At 38.3% G+C, this 26,523-nt stretch overlaps 2 protein-coding genes and 1 pseudogene across 7 annotated transcripts; 1 reads left to right on the forward strand and 2 right to left on the reverse strand.

Annotated features, from left to right (window-relative positions):
• Positions 1–2,853: 2,853 nt before the first annotated feature.
• LOC127653751 (coiled-coil domain-containing protein 17-like) lies at positions 2,854–4,305 on the forward strand (annotated as a pseudogene).
• A 1,573-nt stretch (positions 4,306–5,878) lies between these two features.
• nasp (nuclear autoantigenic sperm protein (histone-binding)) lies at positions 5,879–13,462 on the reverse strand. Of its 5 annotated transcripts, none has more exons than XM_052140876.1 (15): positions 13,166–13,460; positions 12,559–12,597; positions 12,341–12,451; positions 12,066–12,146; positions 11,874–11,983; positions 11,217–11,621; positions 10,962–11,011; positions 10,635–10,708; positions 10,488–10,561; positions 7,742–7,930; positions 7,281–7,453; positions 7,108–7,176; positions 6,923–6,997; positions 6,408–6,536; positions 5,879–6,053 (listed from the first exon to the last, which is right to left on the reverse strand). In XM_052140876.1, exons 1-15 carry the CDS (start codon positions 13,201–13,203, stop codon positions 6,018–6,020), a joined length of 1,653 nt encoding a protein of 550 aa, XP_051996836.1. In that variant the 5' UTR covers positions 13,204–13,460; the 3' UTR covers positions 5,879–6,017. The 5 variants fall into 5 exon arrangements, with proteins under 5 accessions (XP_051996836.1, XP_051996839.1, XP_051996838.1 ...); XM_052140879.1 differs by having other exon boundaries at positions 12,341–12,467; positions 13,166–13,459; XM_052140878.1 differs by lacking the exon at positions 6,408–6,536 and having other exon boundaries at positions 13,166–13,462.
• Positions 13,463–19,529: 6,067 nt separating this feature from the next.
• On the reverse strand, positions 19,530–23,179 carry akr1a1b (aldo-keto reductase family 1, member A1b (aldehyde reductase)). 2 transcript variants are annotated; one of them, XM_052140887.1, is made up of 9 exons: positions 23,086–23,179; positions 22,368–22,463; positions 22,033–22,152; positions 21,810–21,961; positions 20,723–20,918; positions 20,306–20,505; positions 20,149–20,221; positions 19,962–20,048; positions 19,530–19,680 (listed from the first exon to the last, which is right to left on the reverse strand). In XM_052140887.1, the coding sequence occupies exons 2-9, from the start codon at positions 22,452–22,454 to the stop codon at positions 19,615–19,617; spliced, it is 981 nt and encodes a 326-aa protein (XP_051996847.1). In that variant the 5' UTR covers positions 22,455–22,463; positions 23,086–23,179; the 3' UTR covers positions 19,530–19,614. The 2 variants fall into 2 exon arrangements, with proteins under 2 accessions (XP_051996847.1, XP_051996846.1); XM_052140886.1 differs by lacking the exon at positions 23,086–23,179 and adding an exon at positions 22,906–23,002.
• Positions 23,180–26,523: the final 3,344 nt, after the last annotated feature.

A 26,523-nucleotide genomic window follows, 5' to 3' on the forward strand; every position in this document is an offset into this window, starting at 1 on the left:
CATGTCCAGCCTTTCGTTTTCTGCTGAAATGCTTGGGGAAACCTATACAATTTCTTAATATTTTATCAAGACCAATGGTAATGTTCTGAAGATGCATGTTAAAAAAAAAAAAACTTTTTTTTTTTAAAGAAAATAAATTAGCTCAAAGAATTTAAGGGCTGCTTTACCCTGATCTACCACCCATTCTTTATCTGTCCCTTTTTCCAAGGTGATTATAACTTTAACTAAACCTCGCCTATCAACAAATGCAGTGAATAGATAAAGGAAGTTTAGGTGTACATTCTAACCAGTAAATTTACTAAACATTTTACAAAGGACCATTGCAATTCCAAATTACGTCCAGGTTTTTTCCGTTTAAATTAGTGGGGGCTTTCAACTTCTGTAGAGTAATTAATTGATCAGTGGTGAGATGGAAAGTTTGAGGGCGTACATTTGTCAGGATTGAAACCTGGCATTCCATTCTACTGGACTCCTGGATTAGCACAAGGCCAAATCCTGCATTGGCACAGACTTAAAATACCCGGGAACTTAACAGAGAGGACGGTTGGGTATCTCTGAGACAGAAAAAGCAGCTGTGAGAACAGTGCATCCTACAAGGGCAAGGACACCTGACTTAATTTTTGTAAGTAATAGAACAAACCTTTTACTTTTTCATTCCAAAAACTTCACTTGCAATTGAGCCATGTTATGAATAAAATGCATTGTGTATTATTAAAAAATATATATATATATCTTTTTAATAAATAATGGTATTCACAATTTCCTTTTGTCACTTTATAAATGCAAAGAGTTTTCACATTTGAATGTGAATAACAGGTTCAGACATTACAATGATGTCTGTGGGATTTTGTAACTCTCGTTACCTACCAATAGCACATTAATTCACACTCGAGGACGAATGATGCAAGGTAACATAAACAATTATATTTGTATATAAGTTGGGTCTTGAGCAGTGGGTGTTGTGTCACAGCCAAATAAGATGTCATCTTCCATAGGGTTGCCATTAGGATTTGATTCATATAGGCTACAAAGGAAAACTACAAAGAGTTCTGAGTGGTTGCTGTGGTGTTCTTTGGAGTTAATAGGTTTAAATTACTGGCTCAAGTGAAAAGAGCCAAGTCTCTGAAATTCTAGTCTCAAAATATAACTTGCATCCCTCCTGGTTCCTTCAATGTAAATTTATTCGATTCGTTATATTGTCCATCATGCAAAAATAAACAAAGAAATAATGTCTGAATGCTCAGAAAAGTAATAGCAAGCCTTAAAGGAATATTCCGGGTTCAATACAATTGCTAAGTTTATTTGACAGCATTTGTGGCATAATGTTGATTACCACAAAACTTTATTTTGACTCGTCCCTCCAAAAATAGAATAAAAATAGAGTGTACAGTGAGACTTACAATATAAGTGAATGTGGCTAATTTTTGGAGGGTTTAAAGGCAGAAATGTGAAGCTTATCATTTTATAAAAGCACTTAAATTAATACTTCTGTTAAAACTTGTGTATTATTTGAGCTGTAAAGGTGTTTAAATTGACATTTTTACAGTAATTTTATGGCTTTAGGGTTTGTTGACATTACATCATGGTAACAAAGTTGTACAATTGGCTATAACTTTACACAGAAAAGGTCAATAAGTGATTTTATCACACTAAAATCATGTTTACAAGCATACTGTTTATGTCTAGTGTCTATTGTTTTGAAAAAGTGAGTATTGTAATGTTCAGAAATTGGCCCCATTCATTTACATTGTACAGTAAGTGCCTGATTTTTTTTGTATTTTTTTTTTTGTGGTAATAAACCTTATGCTGTCGATTGAGTTTAACTTGCTTAGAATCTGGGATATTCCTTTAATAAGCCACACAATTTGAGTTTTCTTTTATGGCCACATTGCACAAATGGATCTTAAAAACCTTTGTATGAACAATACCAATATTTGCTTAAGCAAGCACCACAACATGTTGACATCATCTCTGTGGATGGCCCCCTCTCTGCCCAGATATGGTTGGTCTTTACTATCACAAGCTGAACACTCAATGGCCTCATGGATGCAATAAACTGGGAGTTTTGCTGAGCTGTGGAGATGTAGACTGACTTCATAGCTTTTGGTTAATGGTCAAAAAGCTATTTAGCCAATCTAAAATCTTTATAATAGTTATATAATGATTTTGTGCTGGTAACAATGAAGGAAGGGTTACAGCAAATAAAGACAGATTAAAAAAAGAAGCTTTATTATTTGGATGCATCAAGATACTCTCAAGGGTGAACTTGACCTTCAGCCACCATGTCCCGGTCACAAATCCTTCTCAAAATTGGGTCCTAGGCATGGCCCCCTAGATTTGCCTCAAGCCTCCCCAGAAACTTCTGATGCCCCCGCCCTGACTGACAGCGAAATAGTCAAGGTGCACTCTGCCCCTGGACTGGTGCAAAATTATTAAGGTTGCCCCCCAATGCCCCACCAAAGACTGCATTTTAGCTCTGGCACTGTCACAATGTGAGTTGCCCACCATAATCTACAGCAAACTAGAATTAAGGTTCTGGTCCATACGCATGACCTTGAAGCAGAAAGAAAGAAGTGGGTAGTATAGGTGTTGTACTTTTATTCCTACTGAAATGATCAGATTAGACCAGCATGAATTTTCATGCTGGTCCAATTTGGTTTATTCGAGTTAGTGCTGGTTTGGTTCAGCATGGGAGTCTTGCTGGTTAACGTGTTAAGAAGCCTTGTAGGGCCACCAGCACATCATAATCCAGTGCTGGGAACTAGTATCTAAAACACAACATATGTAATATTTTATATAGCGATATGCCTATTATTTCAAGCCCCAGAGTCATTTCTCACTTCTGTCCCAGGGATGAAGTCTCCTAAAAGGGTGCAAAACCCTGAGATTCTTGCTGTGGAGCAGGAGAACCAGAGACTTCAAGAGGAAATCTTCAGAATCCAGCTGGCCAGGGAGAAACACAAAGGGGAACACCGTATCTTCATATATTCTTCTCAAATCCAACATCTTGAGAATCGCATGATAAATACATTTGACTTGCAAAGACGTAATTGTAGGATTGACCAACTTGGTGGAAAAAGCTTGATAATGATGTTGTTCCGTCTTGTGGGCCATGATAAACACTGGCATTTACTTTCTAGCTCCTCAAGTGGATTCTGTTCTTTGTAATCATTGGCTCTGGGCTTCATGATATCCAGAAGGACCACATACATCACATGGTTAATCTCCTGGCTGAGATAGCCTTTCTAAGGAGAGAAATAGAAAGGGGGAGAGAAAGAAGGCTACCGCCTCCACCTCTTCATCCTGGGCCCTCTCTGATCCTTACACCCTGCTCTGGCACTGGTGAGTCGATAGACTGACAAAGAATTACATATGTTTTGTATGGTGCATTTGGTCCTGCACCTTATGATCCAGTGTAAGACAAATTCTCACCTCTTGTCTTCTCATTCTCAGTGTCTTGAATTTACTTTTTTCTTTTACATTTAATGCCTATTACTGTGCACAACACAGTAATATCTAGCTATTGTCTGAATCACTGTGTATACAGGGCTGTGATCTTCTATGACCTGGTGATGGGTATAGAAGCTACACTGAGATCAGTGTGTTTGATGGCAGGTTTTTATAGCAAAGGGCAGAAGTTGGGACAGACCACTTCCATGCCACCTGTGCAATGCCAACCAAGAGGGGCACTGTGCTACCCATCAACCAGGAGTCCTGGCAACTATGCCATACTGGCTGTTAAACAGCCTGTGCCAAGGTAGTTTAGTTCTGACATGAAAGCACAAAATGTTCTGTCAGAAATATTTGGTAACTTCTTTCTTATGAATTATATTTGAACTTGTGCTTCATACAGAATATAGCAATCTCCATACCTCTCTTTGGTTGTGGGGTTCCAGGCTTCTGAATGTCTGGATTCATACAACCATGAAATTGAGGGATTTATGTCTCAAGGCTGGGCAATGCTTGAACACTTTGACCAGTACAACCAAGTATTCAGTGGTCACTGGAGGGTTCCATTATGCTCTCTCCCTGTTCAGGCATCCTTGAGTCCATCTCAGATTAATTCTGTTCCTGAGGTATGTTCATCAAGTACTATGAGCTGGAAAGCTTCGAGTTGCTTTGTGTATGTTGCTAGACATTTGGAATCTTCAAATTCACATTATCAAATGAAATGTTTCTTCTCAGCTGGGTAACATGGAACTTTGTCTTTGGTTAGTAAATTCTTGTGATGGAGATGTACAGACCCTTGCAAAGATTGATCCCAAGCATACCAGCCAATTCAACTACAAAAAAGATCAAGTCTAAAGATATATATATATATATTTATTTATTTTTACTCATGGGAGGCATACTTGTTTTTGTTGAGCTTAGAGCCTCAAATGTATTTTTCAGGTGGTCTCAAACACACAAACCATATCACACAACATTACAACCCTCATCCAATCCATTATACTCATCACCCCCCGGTCACATCATGTGGACCATCCTATTTTGGAGGTGTCAAATTAGAGGACAATGGTAGGTGAACCTCTAAGTTAACCAATGCATTCCTCTTATAATTGTGCATGTTTTGCAAACTAACTTAAATTGCAATTCAAGGGATGACAGACTTATTTACTCCTTTAAATACATCCACATCTCTGTGTAGAATTTTATGTATGTCTTTAAAATAAATACAATCATTGTCCTTTTGTAAATATTTTTTTTTTCACCCATTGATCAAGGTTTTTTTTCCATTTGTGGAAGCAATTTAATGCTTTAAGGTAAATACTACCAGTCTCACAACTAATTTGAAATTACTGGCCAAATAATTTGGCCTTAAATTTATACAGTATATTAAAACCTCAAAAAACCAGGGGGGCCTGGGTAGCTCGGCAAGTATTTACACTGACTACCACCCCTGGAGTCGAGAGTTTGAATCCATGGCGTGCTGAGTGAATCCAGTAGGTCTCCTAAGCAACCAAATTGGCCCGGTTGCTAGGGAGGGTAGTGTCACATGTGGTAATCTCATGGTCGCGATTAGTGGATCGTGGAGTAGAATGAGCCTCCACATGCTGCGAGTCTCCAACGCAATGCACAACGAGCCACGTGATAGAATGCGCAGATTGAGCTCTAATGCTACACAAAGTATTAAAGATACAAAAACATGAAAATTCTCATTTACTTGCCCTCATGCCAGATGTGTATGACTTTTCATATTAAGATTTATAGAATATCTCCGCTCTGTTGGTCCATAGAGTACAATGCAATTGAATGGTAACTAGAAGTTGGACAAAAAAAAAAAAAAAAGGGGTTAAATCCATATCTTCTGGAACTACTGTATATAAAAATAAAAAAAAGGTATGGGTGAGAGACCGCTCCATTTACAGAAAGTACTTTTTCTATAAATGGCCTTTAACCAGCCCCAACCAGTAGGTGGCACAAATCCACCTAAAATACACACACACACACACACACACACACACACACACACACACACACACACACACACACACACACACACACACACACACACACACACACACACACACACACACACACACACACACACACACACACACACACACACACACACACACACACACACACACACACACACACACACATACACATACGGGACGGCATGAGGGAAAGTAAAAGAATGGAGAATTAATTTGGGTGAACCATCCTGTCAAAAAAAAAAAAAAAACCTCCATGTCCTTTACACCCAACAGAATTATTTTCTCCATAGACATCTAATGAAAAAATAATTCGTGTTTACAAACTGAGGGATGTGGTAAATTGACAGCATGCCACAGATACTGGTGATAAAGGTGCAACTTACATTGAACCCAGAACTTTAAGTTATATATTATAATAAAACCCACAGTTGTTCACTTATGCAAATATTCTTTATTGAAAGATACAATTATACAAAAATTGGACAAAGAAAACTGGTTTTATTTACAAAACAAAAATGCTTTGAGGCATGCATGCTCTGCTGGTTGGAAGGTAAGTGGTCAGTCAAGAGAGGCCAATCATGTAGAGGTTTCCACAGAGGAAGAATTTGCTGGCTGAAATTATAAATAAAAAAAATGTTAAAACAGGGTTCCCAAAACTTGCCATTACTGGATATGAATCCCTAAACACTTTACAAGATGGGGGGGCGGGGGGGGAATCAAGAAATCAAACTGCTTGGATAGGAGCAAGGTTGGGTACCAGATACTGTAGATGCTAGGCAAAAATGTTAAATTCATACAAACACAATAGATACTCCAAACTCAAGCTCAGTCAGACAATCCTGAAGTTAAAGGCCTTGTCAGAAAATGTGCAGTAATGTTAGTAAAGATGCATCTAGCTTTTCTGAACCCTGAAGACTTTCCGCTGACCCTATTAGTTAAAACAGTCTATCAAGCCCATCAACTCGCCTCCTGTTCCATTTTCTGCTGGACTCCATTGCCGTTGTGGGCAGAGTCACCGCTGCGATTAACTGAGGTCTCCTGTTTAGTCTTTTTAGCATCACTGTCCATTTTTGGACTCTCCTCATCTGGTTTCCTCTGTGCAAGAACAAAGCAGGACACAACACGAACTTTATTTTTATCTCAAAACCTACACTCCAAGCAACTAAATCAAGCACACATGGCCACTTCACAACACCATGCCACAACTATAATAAACCAAAGACACTCATGGGAGGCACAATCAGCACAGAAGCACCAAAAACTTAAATCTACACTAGCTTGAAAATTGAGCATATGAACCCACATGAATTCACATCAGCTAAGAGCATGTAGCAATGCAGACATCCTATAAGGTACAGGGGCAGGCTTTCACTCATGCACCGCAAGGGTTGAATGTTTAACATTGCAAAATAGAGAAAGCATGCTAGTTTTTCCACCTCTGCTACAAAGGTGATTTCATATTCAAGTGCCTGGATACTGACCTTCTTGCGGACAAGGTGAGAAATGTCAGATGCAGATTTTGAGGATGCAGCACCATCAGCTGGCCTCACCACAATCTGAAATAAAACCAGAGGAATAAGTAGTGAACAATACTATTGGCAAGAGATTGAAGTTTCTTAAAGCTCAATGGTTTTAAGATTAGAGATTACACAAAGCATTGACTAACCTGACTAGCTCCATTTGAAGATGGCCCAGCACTTTCAGATGGGAAAGCAGATGAAGTAGAGGCTCCTGCCTGTAAAACAAAAGGGATCACTTCAACTATACCACATTACCACTGTAGCTTCGATTTCTGTTAAAACAACTATACGCATTGTCAAAGTGGATAAAGCAAGTTACAATGGTCTGATGGATGGCCTCAGATGCTGTAGCTGCTGTCCTCTGGCTCTCCTTAGAATCTTCGATCTTCTCAGTAATTTCTGGTAGTAACCGTTTCAACTCTTCTAGTTCGCTCTTCTCCTCCTGTGCTGCCTCTTCACCCTCAGCCTTGTCTATCACCTCCTGAAGCATAGCTGAGGGAAACAGATGTGGATATTTCCAAGTCAAGGTGTTCATGACACCAATCCGTTTAACAACCACACAAACAACTAGTGGCAGAGGTAATGATCAGAATGAAAGTCGCAATCTTCTGGAAGTTTGGTGTTAATGCGGTTTAGTTAACAAATAAGCCCATTTCCCCATTAATTCAGCCAATACAGCTAGTTCCAAGGAATGCTTGAGGTTCAAAAGAGTTTCAATGAGTATGCATTACGTTCAAGCCTGTGACACAGGCAAAAGGTCCATTGTGCTAGTTTTCCTACCGAGACGGCTCTCGATGACTTTGATAGAGTTGGAGAAGTGCTCGATGGCTTGGCTATACTGGGCTGTGTAACCGTAAGTTGTGCCCAACTGGTAATGGGTCTCAGCCAAAAGACGACTAGAAGAGGGAAGGTGCTTCAGCTGCAGGGCTAAGCACTCATTGAAGTCCTCTAAAGCCTGACTGTAGTTACCTACAAAAGACCAGTGTAATCAATTAGTAATTCTAAGGAGCATCCAATTTCTCATCAGCTTGTGGTGTCAGACATTATAGTGCTTAAGGAAATCCTCAACCAGTCAATGATCCATACGACCCCCCCCCCCCCCTCATTAGAACACTAGGCCTGCAACTGTTGATTTGATCAAAATAATTGTTAATCTAATGACTCGACTATTGCAACGATCAATCATTAGCTCTTAACAGATTCAGCTTGTGCCCAATTTAAAGGTTGTATAAAATGTGCTTACCAACAAATAGGACAAAACTAATCTTTTAAAAATAACATTCACTGAATTAAAAGGGAAAACACTTCAATTCAATAATGAAATTCACTGCAAACAACCTAAAAGGTTCTGGACAGGTTTTTCCCATTAAAAAAAAAAAAAAAAAATATCCTTAAGATACATTTACTTCAGATGCAACGTATAAGATATTTAGACTTGCTTTAAGCGAATGAATCTTAAATGAAAGTGTATTTTGTATACAAGTGCATTCTCACTTTATGCTTCTGCGAGTGAAATAAAGACAAAATATAATTTTATTCAAGATCCATTCTCTAAAAATCTTATGCTGCTTCAGGTAAAGGTCTCAAAAAAAACACCCACACACCTCACCTATTAATAAAGCTGCATATTGTAAATTCTGTTCACAAAGAAAAATTTGTGACACATACTGTATTATGATTCAATAAGTTGTGCGCAGTCACGTTATAATCTAGCTGCATTAAACGCGAGTGCTCAAGGAATGAGCGTCCCAGTGACAATGTGCATCAGCTTCAATCGCTTACATAAACTGCTTCCATATTATTTGAACTTAAGCTATAATGCATTAAAGATGTAATGCGTAAGAATCAAATTATTCCACAACGAGTGCTTCTGTATTTACCCCCTTATAATTCCCCCCATGCTTGCGATCTAAATCACCTGAAGCGGTTTGGAAAATTTAGAGTGCATCTGGACGGAGAGCGATGTAATTCTTACTCTCCTCAGTCAGGCGCGAACTACAGTGCTGCTCGTGCATCATTTTTAGTTCACACATCACTTTAATGTGATGTTACGATAAATGAGATCAAACGACCATGACAAATGTCGACAATGTAGACATACAGGTGAAACTCGAAAAATTAGAATATTGTGAAAAGGTTCAGTATTGTAGGCTCAAAGTGTCACACTCTAATCAGCTAAACACCTGCAAAGGGTTCCTGAGCCTTTAAATGGTCTCTCAGTCTGGTTCAGTTGAATTCACAATCATGGGGAAGACTGCTGACCTGACAGTTGTGCAGAAAACCCATCATTGACACCCTCCACAAGGAGGGAAAGCCTCAAAGGTAATTGCAAAAGAAGTTGGATGTTCTCAAAGTGCTGTATCAAAGCACATTAATAGAAAGTTAAGTGGAAGGGAAAAGTGTGGAAGAAAAAGGTGCACAAGCAGCAGGGATGACCGTAGCCTGGAGAGGATTGTCAGGAAAAGGCCATTCAAATGTGTGGGGGAGCTTCACAAGGAGTGGACTGAGGCTGGAGTTACTGCATCAAGAGCCACCACACACAGACGGGTCCTGGACATGGGCTTCAAATGTCAAACGTCTTACCTGGGCTAAAGAAAAAAAGAACTGGTCTGTTGCTCAGTGGTCCAAAGTCCTCTTTTCTGATGAGAGCAAATTTTGCATCTCATTTGGAAACCAAGGTCCCAGAGTCTGGAGGAAGAATGGAGAGGCACACAATCCAAGATGCTTGAAGTCCAGTGTGAAGTTTCCACAGTCTGTGTTGGTTTGGGGAGCCATGTCATCGGCTGGTGTTGGTCCACTGTGCTTTATTAAGTCCAGAGTCAACGCAGCCGTCTACCGGGACATTTTAGAGCACTTCATGCTTCCTTCAGCAGACAAGCTTTATGGAGATGCTGACTTCATTTTCCAGCAGGACTTGGCACCTGCCCACACTGCCAAAAGTACCAAAACCTGGTTCAATGACCATGGTATTACTGTGCTTGATTGGCCAGCAAACTCACCTGACCTGAACCCCATAGAGAATCTAAGGTCTTCCATAACACCTCAGCAGTGCCACAGGCTGATAGCATCCATGCCACATTGAGGCAGTAATTAATGCAAAAGGGGCCAAAACCAAGTACTGAGTACATATGCATGATTATACTTTTCAGAGGGCCGACACTTCTGTATTTAAAATCCTTTTTTTTTTTTATTGATTTCATGTAATATTCTAATTTTCTGAGATTCTGAATTTGGGGTTTTCATAAGCTGTAAGCCATAATCATCAAAATTATATCAAATAAAGGCTTGAAATATCTTACTTTGCTTGTAATGAGTCTATATAATATATTAGTTTCACCTTTTAAGTTGAATTACTGAAATTAATGAACTTTTCCACGATATTCTAATTTTTCGAGTTTCACCTGTAGTTTCAGCCCTACGGTTTCAGGTTTGGAACATGAGGGAGAGGAAAAATAAATAAGTATTTGGTGAAAAACGCTTTAAAAAAAAGAAAATTAAATTCTTGGCAGACATTTCACATACACACCTGATTCAGCACCAACTTCTCCAAGTTTCAGGTAGATCTGTGCAGCCATTAGCTGATCTTCCTTGTCATCTTTTCTACAACCAAAATAAACAAATAAATTCTCTCATCCACATTCTAAAGCACTTAAGGTACAGAGAATGGCCATACCTTTTATAAATAACCTTGGCAACCTCCAGCATCTCCCAGGCCAACTGCAGGTTTCCAACTTCCTCCTCACTCTCCTATAAAAGCAAACAATTACAAATATAGGAACACCAGGGATGCGCCAATAGGAATTATTATTGGATGATATGGATTTAAAGAATATAAAAAATATTTTGCAACTCCCATTTTGTCAGATCACGGTTTTACTAAAGAAAAATGCTTGAAAATTGTACAAAGGAGATACAAATGATTTAATACAGACTACACTTGCAAGTTTTTTGACCTTGGTGCTTTTTTTTTAAAAAAAAGCACCAAGGTCACATTACAAACCTTATCCTTTGAATCATCCTCAGCTTCATCATCATCATCATCATCAGAAACTGCAAAGACATTTCTCAAGTTAACCGATATTCACCCAACATGCAAACAGACACCACAGTGACATTGTTGCTTAAAATAAAAAGCGCTGTGTGTGGACCCCACGAATCAGCTTGCATGTAGAAATGCGTTCACCAGGTGAGTATAATTTGACCCAAATGCAATATTTAATCTATCGTGCTCCCCAGACCGACAGCAGTCCAATACCTCCACCCTCTTCCATAGGTTCATCAGTCTCATTTTGCTCATCCGTGCTCTTATCTTTCTCAGCCTTGTCAGTTAATCCATCCGACACGATGACATTCTTCTCGGAAGCTCCTTCAGCTACACTGTTCGACTTCTTGACCTCACTTACAGCAGGAGTTCCTTTTTCTGCAGGTTTGTTCTCATTTTCAGCTGGTTTCTCCACATTTTCATCAGATGTGTTCCCATTTTCAGCAGGTTTCTCCTCAGTTTTAGGCAATACTGAATTATCTTCCTTTGGTGCATTAACCTTCTTGTCCTGGTCTTCAACTTCCTGCTCACCTTCCCACACTTTCTCTACCTCTGAACTGGCTTTGTCCGCTGACATAGCATCATAAACCTGCACCCGAAGCTCATCTCTGGTTTTCTCTGCATTGCAATGGAAATAGGGGGGAGGAAATGTGTGGGTTACAGCAAGAGTCCCCTCTAACTGGGCTAACAAAATAAAATATTTGCCTTTTTCATAAATACTTTCAGCCACTACACAGCTACTCACAGTGCAGTGACTGATTGTAAGTTAATTTGGTGGTTTGTGTGAAATATTCAGTTGCAGGTGTGATGCCAAATCTCATGGAAGAGAAACACATTGCCAACATATGCACAAAACCTCAAAATACAAACCATCCAAGTTGTCTGCACTCTCAATCTGGGAATCGTTCGGTTTATCTCCCTCTTCAGAGGACTCTTCTGGGACTCCCTCCAAAGCATTACCAAGCACTGTATTCTCCATCCTAAGAGTAAATTTTTTTTAATTCTGATTCAAGAAAGCTATAACAATTTCTCTTAAGAGCATTCAAACCTTAATCCTGATACCTGGCAAGCTCCAGAAGGGCCTTCCCACACAAGAAAAAAGCTTCCCCACACTCATCAGCAGTGTCTCCATACTTTTCAGCTCTTAAGGAAAAATAAAAATCGGGAATGTACAACTAATATACATCAAATAACTGAATATGAATTAAGTCAAATCGAAAATGATTTGCATAAGAATAATTAACTAGCACAATCACTTTTTACAGGAGGTATCCTGAAACTGAATGACACATTAAACTGTCATAATTCACATGACTAAATTTTCTTCCATTACTCACAACGTGGCACAAGCCTCCTGGAACACACTGACTGCAGACACAACATCACCCATCACCAAGTGCCGGTTGCCTGTGCCAATCAGCTTCTTTGCTTCCTCAATTACATTGGAACTGAAAGATGTAAAGACTTTACCATTAAAAAAAAAAAAAAAAAAAAAGGGACGTGAAAATAAAGTTAAACTTGGCCAGTTAAATACAGTAAAGGTCTAGATACACACCTGTCTGGGGCACTTGACGAGCAAGGTTTCTCCTCCATACTACGGAGACAAATGTGGGTTTAAAAAATATTGACACAATTTTATGCTGCGCGTGACTGGATAAGACAAACGTAACGCAGTTAATATTAAAAAAATATATGTGACAGGCAGTAGCAAGACGATTGGTGTTATTTTGGTTACTTGTGCCACCTTTTTGAACTTCTAATTTAGCCCGACATCAGCGCGCCAGACAGTTGCAGCTATTTCAATTCACCGCCAAGCTCATTGACACGCCATTCCTGACTGCGTCTGCGAAGCAGGAATTCTCATTTATAAGATAGAAACAACTATGCGTTCATATTAAACGTTCTCCCGCCAATTGAACGCAGCCAAACATAACTCTGCGCCAGGCATCAACGGTGATGCCATATCGTCGCATGTAGTAGTGGTGATGTCGGTGAGCGGGAGAACAGAGATGAACCGAGCGCGAGACATTTTCTTTACAAGCTGCAACGGAACCTTTGTTATCAAATGTATTCAGCCAAAACATCTTATGTTCAGTTTTAATAACTTATCAGTTTACTTCCTCAGGGTTGCGACGGTAATAAACTTGAAAAAACAATTGTACCTTTCAGTAGTTGAAGCAGCTGCTGTTTCCTCTGGCATTTTAGTGTTGGCAAATAAAGTAATTCTGTATTGACTGCTGTATGCCGCAGCACACAAAAAGATGTCAGGTTTATAAAGCTGCTCCTGAATTAGGCTTTGTTGGCGCCTTTAAATACGGATACGACCCGTACTTCCGTTGAACTACGACCCTATTACAAAACGCGGGAGAATACATTTAAAGGGCAAGTAACCATATTCTTGGACGTGATGACAGGGATAGAAGTCTTCATATTTATGAGGAAAGCGCTACCTGATTGGATAGGGGTAGGGTTAGATCAGAGCCATATAGAGAGAGAGTTGCGACAACGGAAGTTCTAAATGCTTGATCGTCACGTGATTCACGTAGACTTCAGATAGTTCCAGGAAGTGCTTTGGCGGGCATTTTAAACTGTTAGAGTAGAGTGACAGAACTGCGATTTCTGGTAATTTGTAGTTAATAAATGCATTTATTTTATATATTTATGTAACACACCGATATATGTATGTATCATGAGTATGTTGTTTTTTTAAAGATCAAATCAGCTAATATTTGAGGATTAGTGTTCGCTTACCGTTATTTGCCTCAACTTATTTCAGGCTAGGGTTTCTGTTGCCTTTTTATGTTACCTCATGTTCATTGTTTTCACTAATCTCATGGTAACTAATGTCATATTTATGACTTTTCAGATAGTACAGAGAGAGGCTGGTGACCGGTGATTTCCAGCTCGCACAGCACAATGGGTCAATGAACTATTAACTATTAGCAGCAGTTACGTAAATGTAAAATTTAGTGAAATTAAGCTTATTGTTTACAATTCTTACAATTCTATATATAGTAATATAATTATTTATGTATTATAAATATTATATATCTAATGTATAATTCTTACAATACTTATTCATATACACAATATATTCAGCTTTAAAACAACTTAAGCATACTTGTATATAAACTGCCGTTCAAAAGTAATGAGGCTGAAAATTCAGCTTGGCATCACAGGAGTAAATTACATTTAAACAGTTATTTTAAATTGTAATAATATATTACGGTATTACTTTTATTTGTATTTTTATTCAAATAAATGCAATAACTATTTACAGAAATTCATGAATACATTTCTAATAAATTAAATAGCATGCCAAGCATTTTGTATGTGTCCTTTCTTTCATGTTGTCATTGCATAGTGCGTCGCAAACGGTTTGTTGTGCTTCATTTTTTTTTTTTTTTTTTTATTTCTTGACAGCAATTGCAGTTACAAACACATACAAATACATACATAAATAAACTATACATAAATAAATAAAGTACATACATAAATAAACTATACAAAAATAAATAAAGTACATACATAAATAAATCATATCCAGGAGGTCTGCAAAGTCCATGAGCTAATCAACAAGCAGTCCAATTCATAGCATCACTTACAGTTATAAGTTCCAATTTCATTCAGTCACGTGATGTCACAAGATTTGAATATATCTGCACAGTCTTCAGAGCTTTACAGTTCTTTGAATATCTTATTGAGTCCAAGTATTCATTGACTTCACTCTCAAACAAAGGAAAGAAGGGTTTAGAGCCCCTGAACTTACATTTATGGATGTGATATTTAGCGAGTAGAAATAAAAGATTAATAATGAAATACTTTCCTTCCTTGTCCGTCTTGAGGTCGAACACACCAAAGAAAACATCTTTAAAGCAAAATGAGAAATCCGTAACGAAAAAGGTTTGGATAAATTCAAGGACATCTGACCAGAATTTTTCTGTGTACGAACATTTCCAAAATAAATGGCAAATATCTTCATCTGACCTTTTACAGAAAGAGCATTCAGATTCAATATCTTACCACTTAAGCACACACTTTACTGGGTAGAATCTGTGAATTAATTTAAACGTAACTTCTCTCACTTTATTAGTAAGCATATATTTGAAAGGCAAAGACCAAACGTTTTTCCAAGGGACATTCTCTATTATCCTGTTCCAATATGGGATTATATAAGGAATAGTAACAATATCCCTCTGGTATAAAGTCCTAATAGTTTTATTTTTCATCTGGTGCACCGCAGAAAAGCATAAACTCCCCACAGCAGTATCAGATAAATCCATATTGTGAATCAGTAGCCATGGGAAATCAATGCCTCCCATCAGCATTCTGATACCAGAAGGAATTGCATCAAAGACAATTGCATATTCTTTGACTGAAACAAGAATTTTAAATTTCCGCAAGAAATCTGAATAACTGTACAGTCCGCCACTTGTGTCATAGAGTTGGCCAACAAGTACAATATTATTCCTGTACCAGTTTTCAAAAAATAAAGACTTGTTTTTGTAGAGAATGTCTTTATTATTCCAAATGTAATAACGATGAGGTGAGAAGTTATGTTTAAATAAGAGAGACCAAGCCAAAAGCATGTGTTTATGAAAATTGGACAGTTTGATTGGGATTTTGCTAATATTATAATTGCATAATAACAGAAAATTCAAGCCACCGATTTTAGAGAGTTTGTTCTGCTTCATCTCTACGGTGCGGCATGTGTTTGTTGCTACTTCCGGGAACTATTGAGAGGCTCCACGAGCCGCCATTGCTGTAAAAAAAAAAAAAAAAAAAACGTTCCATTGGGGTCAATGGAGTTGTCGCAACTCTCTCTCTGTATGGCTCTGGGTTAGATTATAGTTTCTCCGACCAACCAGGTAGTGATTTCTTTATGAAAATTACTGATCCGTCCAATCAACTTTCCTCATGAATATATAAAACTCTTCCCTTGGCAATCACTGCGCCAGTAAAAATGGACAGCGTAATTAAGATGTTTTATACTGACATATAGTTCTGTGTCCCTAAATCCTGGTTTAACCCCTAGATTTGATGTACTACATGGTCTTAGACAAGGATGCCCGATTTCTCCTAAATTGTTTATTTTAGCCACCCAGTCACTTATCATGCTCATAATTAACAACCCAATTTTGAATGGTATCTCAATCTTCAATAAGGAATTTAAAATTAGTAAATTTTCTGATGACACAGTAATTTTTTTAAAGAATACATTTATGGTGGATGTTGCCCTTAGTACGATTTAAATTTTTTCTAAATCATCAGGATTAACCCTTAATATTAAAAAAATGTGAGTTACTTCCTGTTCATTCATCTAATGAATCCAGTATAGCTTCAATCAAGGTTAAATTTGAAGTGAAGTATCTAGGAATAGTTTTATCTAAAAATGCTATCAGAAGGGAAGATATAAATTTTTCTAACCGTTTAATAGATATGAAAAAATCACTTAGTCGCTGGCTAAGCAGAGACCTCACCATTTGTGGCAGAGTTACGCTATCTAAAACAGAAGGTATTTCCAAAGTAATATATCTATGTCACTCCCTATATGTCTCTGCTAATAATGTTTAAAAAAAAACAACTCAATTATTTTCCAGTTCCTTTGGAAAAATAAAACGCATTATATTAGGAAATCACAGCCAGTTAAAGAGTATGCTAAGGGTGGTATCAATGCCTTGGACTTTGAATCAATGTTTGGGGCATTTAAGATTAAATGGTTGAAATCATACTTAGCACAACCTTACTCTATGTGGATTCACCTAGATCTCTATTTAATAAAATAGGTGGGCTTGAATTTCTTTTAAAATGTGATTTTGAGGTAACTAAGATTCCTATTAAATTATAAAATTTCCACAAACAACTTCTCCAATACTGTAAAATGATATTTACCCACAACTTTTCTCCACATGGATCCACCCTATGGAATAACAGGGTAATTTCAATTAATAGGAAATCATTGTTTAAAAGTGATTGGCATGAGAAGGGTATTGTGTTTGTGAATGATATATTAGATGATAATGGTAACTTCTTGGAACATATTGCCAGTTTGCTCAAGTATAATCTTAACTGCACTTATAGAGAATATAATAAGATGTGTAAAGCCATTATTGTTGCCATTATTACAGTTAATCCAAAACACACTGATGTATGCGAGAACAAGATTTTCACCAACCTTACCAAATCTAGTAATTAATTAATGTAATTTATATGACATTAAATGTAATAACAAATGTATTAATGATTTTTTGAAATCTAGAATGTTTTTGGATTATAATAGAGCTTGTGTGTACAAGTTCCAAATATGAATGCCTTGTCCATAGATAAACCACATTTCAAATTCAGCAAATGGCCCATCTCCCCAAAAGTCAAAGAGACTCACTTTAAAATAATTTATAAAATATATCCAATAGCTGACATTCTTAAAAAAAGGTACACATTTGAAGTAGATCCCTGTGTTTTTTTGTGAGGCAGCTGATGAGACTCTCGAACACTTGTTCTTTTTATGTCCTATGGCCAAAAGCTTCTGGTCTGATTTACATAATTGGCTGTCATTTAAGATTGATGACATCCCGACGTGTGACTTATCACACATTCTCTTTTATATGGATAATGTAGATTCATCCCTATCTGATTTGGTTAAAATGATTGTTCTCATGGGTAAATATCATATTCATTGTAGTAAGTGAAGATATTCAAAGCCTTCTTTTTCATGGTTTAAGAATGATTTTAAATTATATTTTTCCTCACTGAAAAGTGTACAGTCTAGTAAAATTGCAAGAAAGATGTGTAGTGATATATCCAGACAATTGTTGTTTTGATAAATATCCCCTTGTATGCTACGCCTAAAGGATGTTTTTTATTTTTATATTTTAATTTTTTTCCTCTACACTTTTGCTCTTGACTTGTTTTTTTGTTGTTGTTGTTTTTTTTTAACTAATACCCCCTTGTTGTTTGCTTTTTGTTGTTCAGTATTGTGTAGGGGACGCTTTTCTTTCATTTACACCGACAATAATTGTATTGTTCATATTGATGTATATTTCTTATTTCTCCCCTACGAGAGTTTTGTATGTTTTTTCTTGTCAATAAAAAAAAAAAAGAAGAAACAAATGGACAGTGCACTGAGCTTCACTAAAAGTACAAAGCCATTAGATTTACATTGACGCCTAGCGGCTTGGATGGAGCATAATTTAAAATCAGTAGTTTTCAGTTTCAGATGCAACTGTAGAAATTTAGTATTCACAGTCAGCCATGATTACTTTAATCAATGAGTGAAAGTTTCAAATAACAGGACGGTTACTGAGATTAAGCGAGAAGTATTGGGCTGATCATGTGATTCTAACATGACCCTCTAACCCTTTCCACGTAGAATAAAACAGCTCTTATAAGTTTATTGATATGACTGGAGTCTTCATGTTAATGTGAGTTCTCATGATTTTATACATAAATTGCAATTCATGTCTTCAGGAGTTAAACTTTTTTAATGAGGAGATAATGCGCACTTTTAAGTTGAAGAGAAAACATTTTTACTCGTTTACATGTTTAAAGGAATAGTTCACACAAAAATTTAAATTCTCTCATCATTTACTCACCTTCATGCCATCCCAGATGTGTATGACTTTCTTTCATCTGCTGAACTCAAATGAAGATTTTTTAGAAGAATATTTCAGCTCTGTAGGTCCATAAAATACAAGTGAATGGGTGCCAAAATTTTGACGCTCCAAAACTCATAATTCTTAAGACTCCACTGGTTAAATCAATATATTCAGATTTGATATTGTAGGTGTGGGTGAGAAACAGATCATTTTACATTCTTTTCATTGTGATTTTGGCGATTTACATTATTAACGCATATCGCCCCCCCCTAATGGGCAGGGAGACGAATTTCAAGCAAAAAAGGACATAATATTGATGTTTCTCTCCTACACCTATCATATTACTTCTGAAAATATGGATTAAATCACTGGAGTCGTATAGAATACTTTTATGATGCCTTTATTTGCTTTTTGGAGCATCAACATTTTGGCACCCATTCACTTGCATTGTATGGACATACAGAGCTGAAATATTCTGCAGAAGAAAGTCATACATATCTGGGATCTGAAATACTTCACATATTTTGGTCCAAGTGATACATAGTTGTGAACACAATACAGAGTAGTCAATCCTATACAATACTGCAGCCTATGTATAATGTGTACTCAGAATTCTGTGTGCAATGCTAAAATATTGATTTGGTCAATTGATTTGGTGTTGTTTCCACATAATATTTAGAGTTCATGCAACCTGTGCTTTTATCACAGCAACATCAGCCTAATGATAAAAGTAAATATATAACCAACTGTTGAAAGCTGGGGGGAACAGATGTAAAATGGTAAGAATCTGCCAAAGAAAATGTATAACTAGAGCACTAATCTGAATATAGAAAATGTGTTTTATAGAATACACTGTAAACTTTTATTTATATCGGAGGGATGTAATAGCAGACACATGCAAGACAAAAACAAAAGACCATGTTTTAATCTGTAATAAAATGTTTTTATTGTATTTGTAATTATACAGATGTGTGAATCAACATCTTTCAAGGCACATCATTTTGCACAATTATGAATTAATAGGGGTCATTAAAAGGGTAGTGAGGATGTCCTGCATCCCTGGGTACAGACTTACCATCAACCTATGAAAAGTAAACATACAACAACTGGCTTATATAAAATAATGCAAAAAGCAAATAAACAAAACATTACTGCTACTACTACTATGTTAGCTAGATTACTAACTATTATGTGGAATGCATTTAAAGTGCTGATAACATTTAATTCGGAACACATTTGGCACACTCTAAATGCATAAAAATGCTACTAGAACTCAGAAAGCAGCTTCAACTTCTTTAGTTACTTTTAAGGTAACTTCTTTGTTATATACATTTTTGTGCTATGGTCGATGGTGTAAACTTACAGTTATTGATGGCACAATGTAACGCCAGCCTCTTTTTAATGCTGTCACTTCACTAAGTTCCTCAGGTTCAAGAGTGAAATCAAACACCTGTAAATGAGGACAGTAAATACACTGCCTTGCTACAATACATTGTCATAAACACTATATGAAGTGAATGAAATTGAAAGACAAATCAACATGCAGAAACCTCAATATTCTCTTTAATCCGAGACTCTGTAATGCTCTTTGGGATAGTCACTACTCCTCGCTGAGTTTGCCATCTGTGAAAAATACCAGCAAATCAATTCAATGTATCAATCAGTAAAGAAATACCATACACATCTAGTGCCACAACAAGAATTTACCTAATGATAATTTGTGCAGGAGTCTTGTTGTACTTCTTAGCTAGTGCAGCAATGGCTGGCTCCTCCAACAGTACAGGCTCCTCTGGATGCTTCCAGGTTCGATCAGGAGATCCTAGTGGACTGTAGGCAGTCATCACCAAACCCCTATCCCGGCAGTGAGCTAGCAGCTTAACCTGTGCAAGGTATGGATGACACTCCACCTGCAAAACATTAGTTGTACTCTAAAAACTGAAGGGATATCACAAAAAAATGAATGACAGCAATGAAATACATTTTGAGTGTTGCTTGCCCGTGCAAAACCAGACGCCACATTGCTAGGTTGGTTACTTACTGGTGGTTTAAAAAAATTCTGAACCCTAAAAATGAACAATAGTAATTGTGACACTAAAAATATAAACAAAACAAAAAGATTCTGACCTGCAAAACAGTAGGTTTGACGTTTGCAATTGATAAGACGTCATCAATCTGTCTGCTGTTGAAGTTAGAGAGACCAATAGCTCTGACAAGGCCCTTCCCCACAAGCTTTTCCATAGCAGCCCATGTCTGCTTGTAGTCTATGTTGTCATACAGTATGGTTCCATCCTCCTTTCTAGGAAAAGAGTTATCACCTCGTCTGAAATAAAGAGATAATAAAAGACTGGACTGTAATCTGAGAAAAGGCAGAAGGTGTTTTAAGGGATAGTTCACCCAAAAATGTAATTGTCCCATCATTTACTCACCACCATACCATTCCAGATGTGTTTGACTATCTTTCTTCAGCAGAACACGAACAAAGATATTTGAAGAATATCTCATCTCTGTTGGTCCATACAATGCAAGTGAATGGGGAACAGAACTCGGAAGCTCCAAAAAGCACATAAAGGCGGCATAAAAGTAAACCATTCAAATCCAGTAATTAAATCTATATCTTCAGAAGTGATATGATAGGTGTGGGTGAGAAACTGGTCAATATTTAAGTCTTTTTTTACTATTAATTTCATTTCCACATTCTTGTTTTGTTTTTTGGCAAATTGCATTCTTCATGCATATCGCCATATACTATTCAGGGCTGGTCAAAGGTGGAGATTTGTAGCAAAAAGGACTTAAATATTTATCTGTTTCTCACCCACAACTATCACATCACTTCTAAAGGCATGGATTTAACCACTGGATTCGTATGGATTACATTTATGCTGCCTTTATGTGTTTTTAGGAGCTTCAAAGTTCTGATCACCATTCACTTGCATTGTATGGACCTACAGGGATGAGATATTATAAAAAATACAAAAAAAATGTAATTTGTGTTCTGCAGAAGAAAGAAAGTCATACACATCTGGGATGGCGTGAGGGTGACAAAATGATGAGAGAATTTTATCGTTTGGTTGAACTATTCCTTTAAAAAGATATTTGACTTCATTCCTCAAGGAAAGTATGAGCAGTGTCACATGTTTTTATTGCCAATAAACCATGCACTTGATAAGAAGGTCATGGACTATAAAAGACTTGTAAAGCGATGAGAGCTCACTGGAAGGCATATGGCCAATGGATGAGGTAGAGGTCCAGGTACTCCAGGTTTAGATCTTTCAAGGTTCTTAACAGAGATGGCTCCACATCATCTGGGTGGTGTTTAGTGTTCCACAGTTTGGAGGTCACAAATACATCCTCTCGCCTGACAGCCTGAAAGAGGACAGAGGCTGTAGTGGACAGGTGTGCGTATTCCAAATAAATATTCCATTTGCTTGACTTACTTTGTCAGGCCCCAGCATTTCTTGGAAAGCTTCACCGATCTCTGGCTCGTTTGTGTAAATGGGAGCACAGTCAATGTGCCGATAGCCAGATTGCAATGCCCAAATAACTGCCTGTTTTACCTGGATTTGTTAACACTTATTAGAGGTAATCCTGAAGTTAATCATATGGCAGACATAAAACACCATAAAGCAAAAATAGTAAGTGATTCAAATGTTTTTATTATTATTATTGCTATATTATTGAATAACATTAAATAGTCCTGAAGAACTGTATGCTCCGATAATATCGCCCCATTATCTCATTCCAGTCGAGCTGGTCCAATAAATATACTCACCTTTCCAGGTTCACTCTTCCATGTCCCAAGTCCCACAAGGGGCATCTTTCGTCCAGTGCTGAGAACAGCAAAGTCATTCATACTCATCCTGTGTGCCTTCAGAGACAAGAAACAAATACCACTATTCGAACAGTATTCCTGGCAAATCCAAAGTTTGCATAAAGTTTAGACAAAGCAGATTCAATCTGTGCTCCTGCAAGAACTTGTTAACCAGTTGCTAGACACTCCTAGAAATGTTGTGAAACCTGCAAGGTTTCCACAAGCTGCCCAGTACTCAGACTGAGTAACAGTAAGAAGTGTAACATTCTGACTTGTCAGCTGACTACTACAGATAGGCCAACAGGATGTCAATATCGTAAAAACACTCTACTGTTGAGACAACAAATTATATAATGAGTTCATAATTATAATGAGTCTGGATGAAATGCACAACTGGCACACCCATTAATATATGCCAGTAAGACATAAATAATTTTTTGCTCAACATTGTCTAGTTAGCACAGTAAATAGCGCATACAATTCACATTGTATAACGTACCAGTCTTCGACAACACAGTTTATGATAATGAATAACAAGACGCAGAGCCTGTTGAATATGCATGCTCTGTATTTTCTCCCTATCTATGCAGTTCAACTAGTGTGTCATGTGACGCATGATAGCAAGGATTTTTGCTTGGTCAGGATCACTGTTTATAATTGTATTTGTTGAGCTACTTACTGTGTAGAAAAAGGGTGTAAAATGTCTTCAGTACAGTACTATCCTTACTGATTATAAATTCGCTGACGTTTTAAAAATGACTTCCTGTTCGCTCTCGTCAAATATCACAATAAAAGCCTTCTTAACAAACTAAAAGTCCTCAAGCTGTTGTGTTCTTTTTCTCTCTCGTTAAAACGATGTCCTTATAGAAAGGCAAATTTATTCTAGGTGATGTGTCGAGGATACATTTGTGATTATGGATAAATCTTTCTTTGAACCAGACCTCAGAGATCTCGCCTTACCTCTCTACTGGCCCTGTTCCAGATCAAAATCACTAAGGGCGCTTCTGAAAATACAGCCGTGGCCAAAAGTATTGGCAATGATATAAATGTAGTGTTTCGCAAAATGTTCTGCTTCAGTTGTTGTGGTGTTGATTCACATTGTTTCTAGATTATTGTGCAGAGTGATCAGATGCATTTTATATAATTGCAAAAAGCTTCATTGGTCAAAAAAATAAACTTTATCACAAAAAACACACACACACACACAAAAAAAAAAAACACATTTCACAGTTTTTTTGGTCCTGGCACAAAATGACCAGCTAACATAATTTCACTAATCATATCAGCAGCACCTGGGAAAGTGTGAATGAGTACTAGTCAGGTGAAATCACCATCATTCTGATTGGATTATAAGAGCAGACTGATTGCTATAAATGGAATGAAGGAGTGCTTCCAATCATTATGTTCTTGTTAGCAATGGCTACCGCTAAAGAAAGACATCCAGTCATCATCGCTTTGCATCAAAATGGACGTACATGCAAGGAAATTACTGCAAAGAATATTTCACCTGAAAGAACCATTTACCGGATCATCAAGAACTTCAAGGAGAGATTTCTGACGCAGTGAAGAAGGCTTCAGGATGTCCCAGAGTGTCCAGCAAGTGCCAGGACCGTCTCCTCCTGAGGAGTCTGCTACGGAATCATGTCACCACTAGTGCAGAGCTTGCTCAATATTGGCAGCAGGTTGGTGTGAGTGCATCTGCAAGCACAGTAGGTGAAGACTTTTGGAAAATGGCCTGGTGTCAAGAAGGGCAGCAAAGAAGCCACTTCTCTCCAGGAAAAACATCAAGGACAGACTGAAATTCTGCAGGAAGTACAAGGATTGGACAGCAGAAGACTGGTGCAAAGCCTCCTTCCGACTGTTTGGGAAATCTGGAAAATCGATAGTCCGGAGAAGAAAAGGTGAACACTACCAAGAGTCCAGTGTCGTGCCAACAGCGAAGCAGCCCGAGACCATTCATGTGTGGATTGCTTTTCATCCAATTATGCCCAAAAAAAACATTGCCATGAATAAAGAATTGTATCAAGACATCCTGCAAGAACAAATTCTCCCAAAGATCCAGGAGCAATTTGGTGATCCGTGGATTTTCCAGCATGATTGAGATCCATGTCACAAGGCAAGAGTGATAATGAAGTGGCTTGGAGATCATTACATTAAAATTTTGGATACGTGGCCAGGCAATTCCCCAGATCTTAATCCCATAGAGAACCTGTGGTCAATCCTCAAAAGGCGAGTGGACAAGCAGAAGCCCACAAATTGTGATCAACTCTGAGCATTAATAAGGCAAGAATGGATCACCAAGTCAGGATTTGGCCCAGAAGCTGATATCCAGCATGCCAGCGCAAATTGCAGAGGTTTTGAAGAACAAGGGTCAACACTGTAAATATTGACTCTTTGCATTTATTGAATGTTGCCAATAAAAGCCTTTAAAACTTATAAAATGCTTATTGTTTTTCAGTATACCATAGAAACTTGTGAAAAAATAATCTAGAAATACTGAAGCAGCCAACTTTATTGCAAAACACAAAACTGATGTCACTGTGTGGCAGGGCGGGGCCGGGTCGTGATCCTATACACCCGGTCCCGTATTACGCTAATTTTGCCTCTGGGATAAAGGTCGACTGCAGGGGATCGTGCGGGAGAGAGAGATCGTTTACGGACATGTCCGTCATGTGTGTGTGTTTATGTTGTCTTTTAAGTTTATCATTAAAACTATTATTTATATTGAAAAGCCGGTTCTCGCCTCCTCCTTTCCATTGATCACTTTACACTGGTACCGAGGCCCGGGAAGGAGGAGGGATACGCCGTAGTAGAGTTCTCGCCACTACCGTCCACCCCAACGGAGCAGCTGCAGCCATCTGCCGGGGGACGAGGAGCCCAGCCGCCTGAAAGGGGACGATGGGGAGAAGGGGCTCCTAGCCAACCGCCTGGAGCGGTCAGGGCCGCTGCCAGGGGCGCAGGAGTCGCCTACCGGCCGCTGAAACACGGTGGGGTTTAAGACCGCCGACCGCGAGCGGGGAAGGGCTCACTGCCGACCGCCTGGAGCGAGAGAACCGCTGCCAGGGGTGGGGGAGACCCCTTCTGTTCCCCGAGAACTCTGAGGGGCTGGAGGACTGCCTCTGATCCGCCCGGAGAGGCGCGGCTGTCGTCCGATAGAGGGTGGAGGAGTGGCCGAGGAACAAGCTGCGGCGTATCGGAGAACTGGCGAGTAAGAGGTTTTTTTTTTTCATCTCTCTCTCCTCTCTCACTGTCGCTCTGTGTTGGCCTTTTCCCCCTTTTCAATTTTACAGTGTTTTTGGGGGGTACTACACTGTTACAGTGTCCCCTCCCTCGTCCAGGTAGATGGTGATCCCCAGCCTGAGAGAACGAGGGAGGAATTTGGCAGGGCGGAGGGTGGGGCCGGGTCATGATCCTACACACCCGGTCCCGTATTAGGCTAATTATGCCTCCGGGATAAAGGTCGACTACAGGGGATCGTGCGGGAGAGAGAGATTGTTTATGGACATGTGTGTGTTTATGTCTTCTTTTAAGTTTATCATTAAAACTATTATTTATATTGAAAAGCCGGTTCTCGCCGCCTCCTTTCCATTGATCACTTTACACACTGCCAATACTTTTGTAGAGGGGGTGTATAAAGTGGAGATGTATTGTACACTTTTTATTAAATGCTACTAAAAAACGTAAATATATATATTTTTTTGAATGTAGAAAACATTTATTGCTTCATTTTTTTTCCCTCACATGATCTGTTGCTGAAAATGACAGAAAAATTCTGCACGTGCAAATTAGGACATGCTGATTTGCACCATCGTACACGTTTATACGTGTTGATGCAGCAATTGTGTGTTCACAAACTGCTGGGATTTTTGTGTTTAATGGGATTCAAGGAAATCTGCTTGACAATTTACAGTATTAGACTTGTGCTCATATTCAACTGAGCAGAGGTGTGCAGTTATTTTGATACAGGGGCCACATCAGCCAATAAGTAGAACACAAAAGGGAGAAGATAAAAGTTCTGCATAGTCGTATCTTTTAAGCCCAGAAGTCATAGTGGACTCACGCACTCAATTAATGATGCATCATTTTCTTAAGTGTGTACTGACTGATGGGACCATTC

The sequence above is a fragment of the Xyrauchen texanus genome, chromosome 13 (assembly GCF_025860055.1).
Source record: "Xyrauchen texanus isolate HMW12.3.18 chromosome 13, RBS_HiC_50CHRs, whole genome shotgun sequence".
Classification (NCBI taxonomy): Eukaryota; Metazoa; Chordata; class Actinopteri; order Cypriniformes; family Catostomidae; genus Xyrauchen; species Xyrauchen texanus.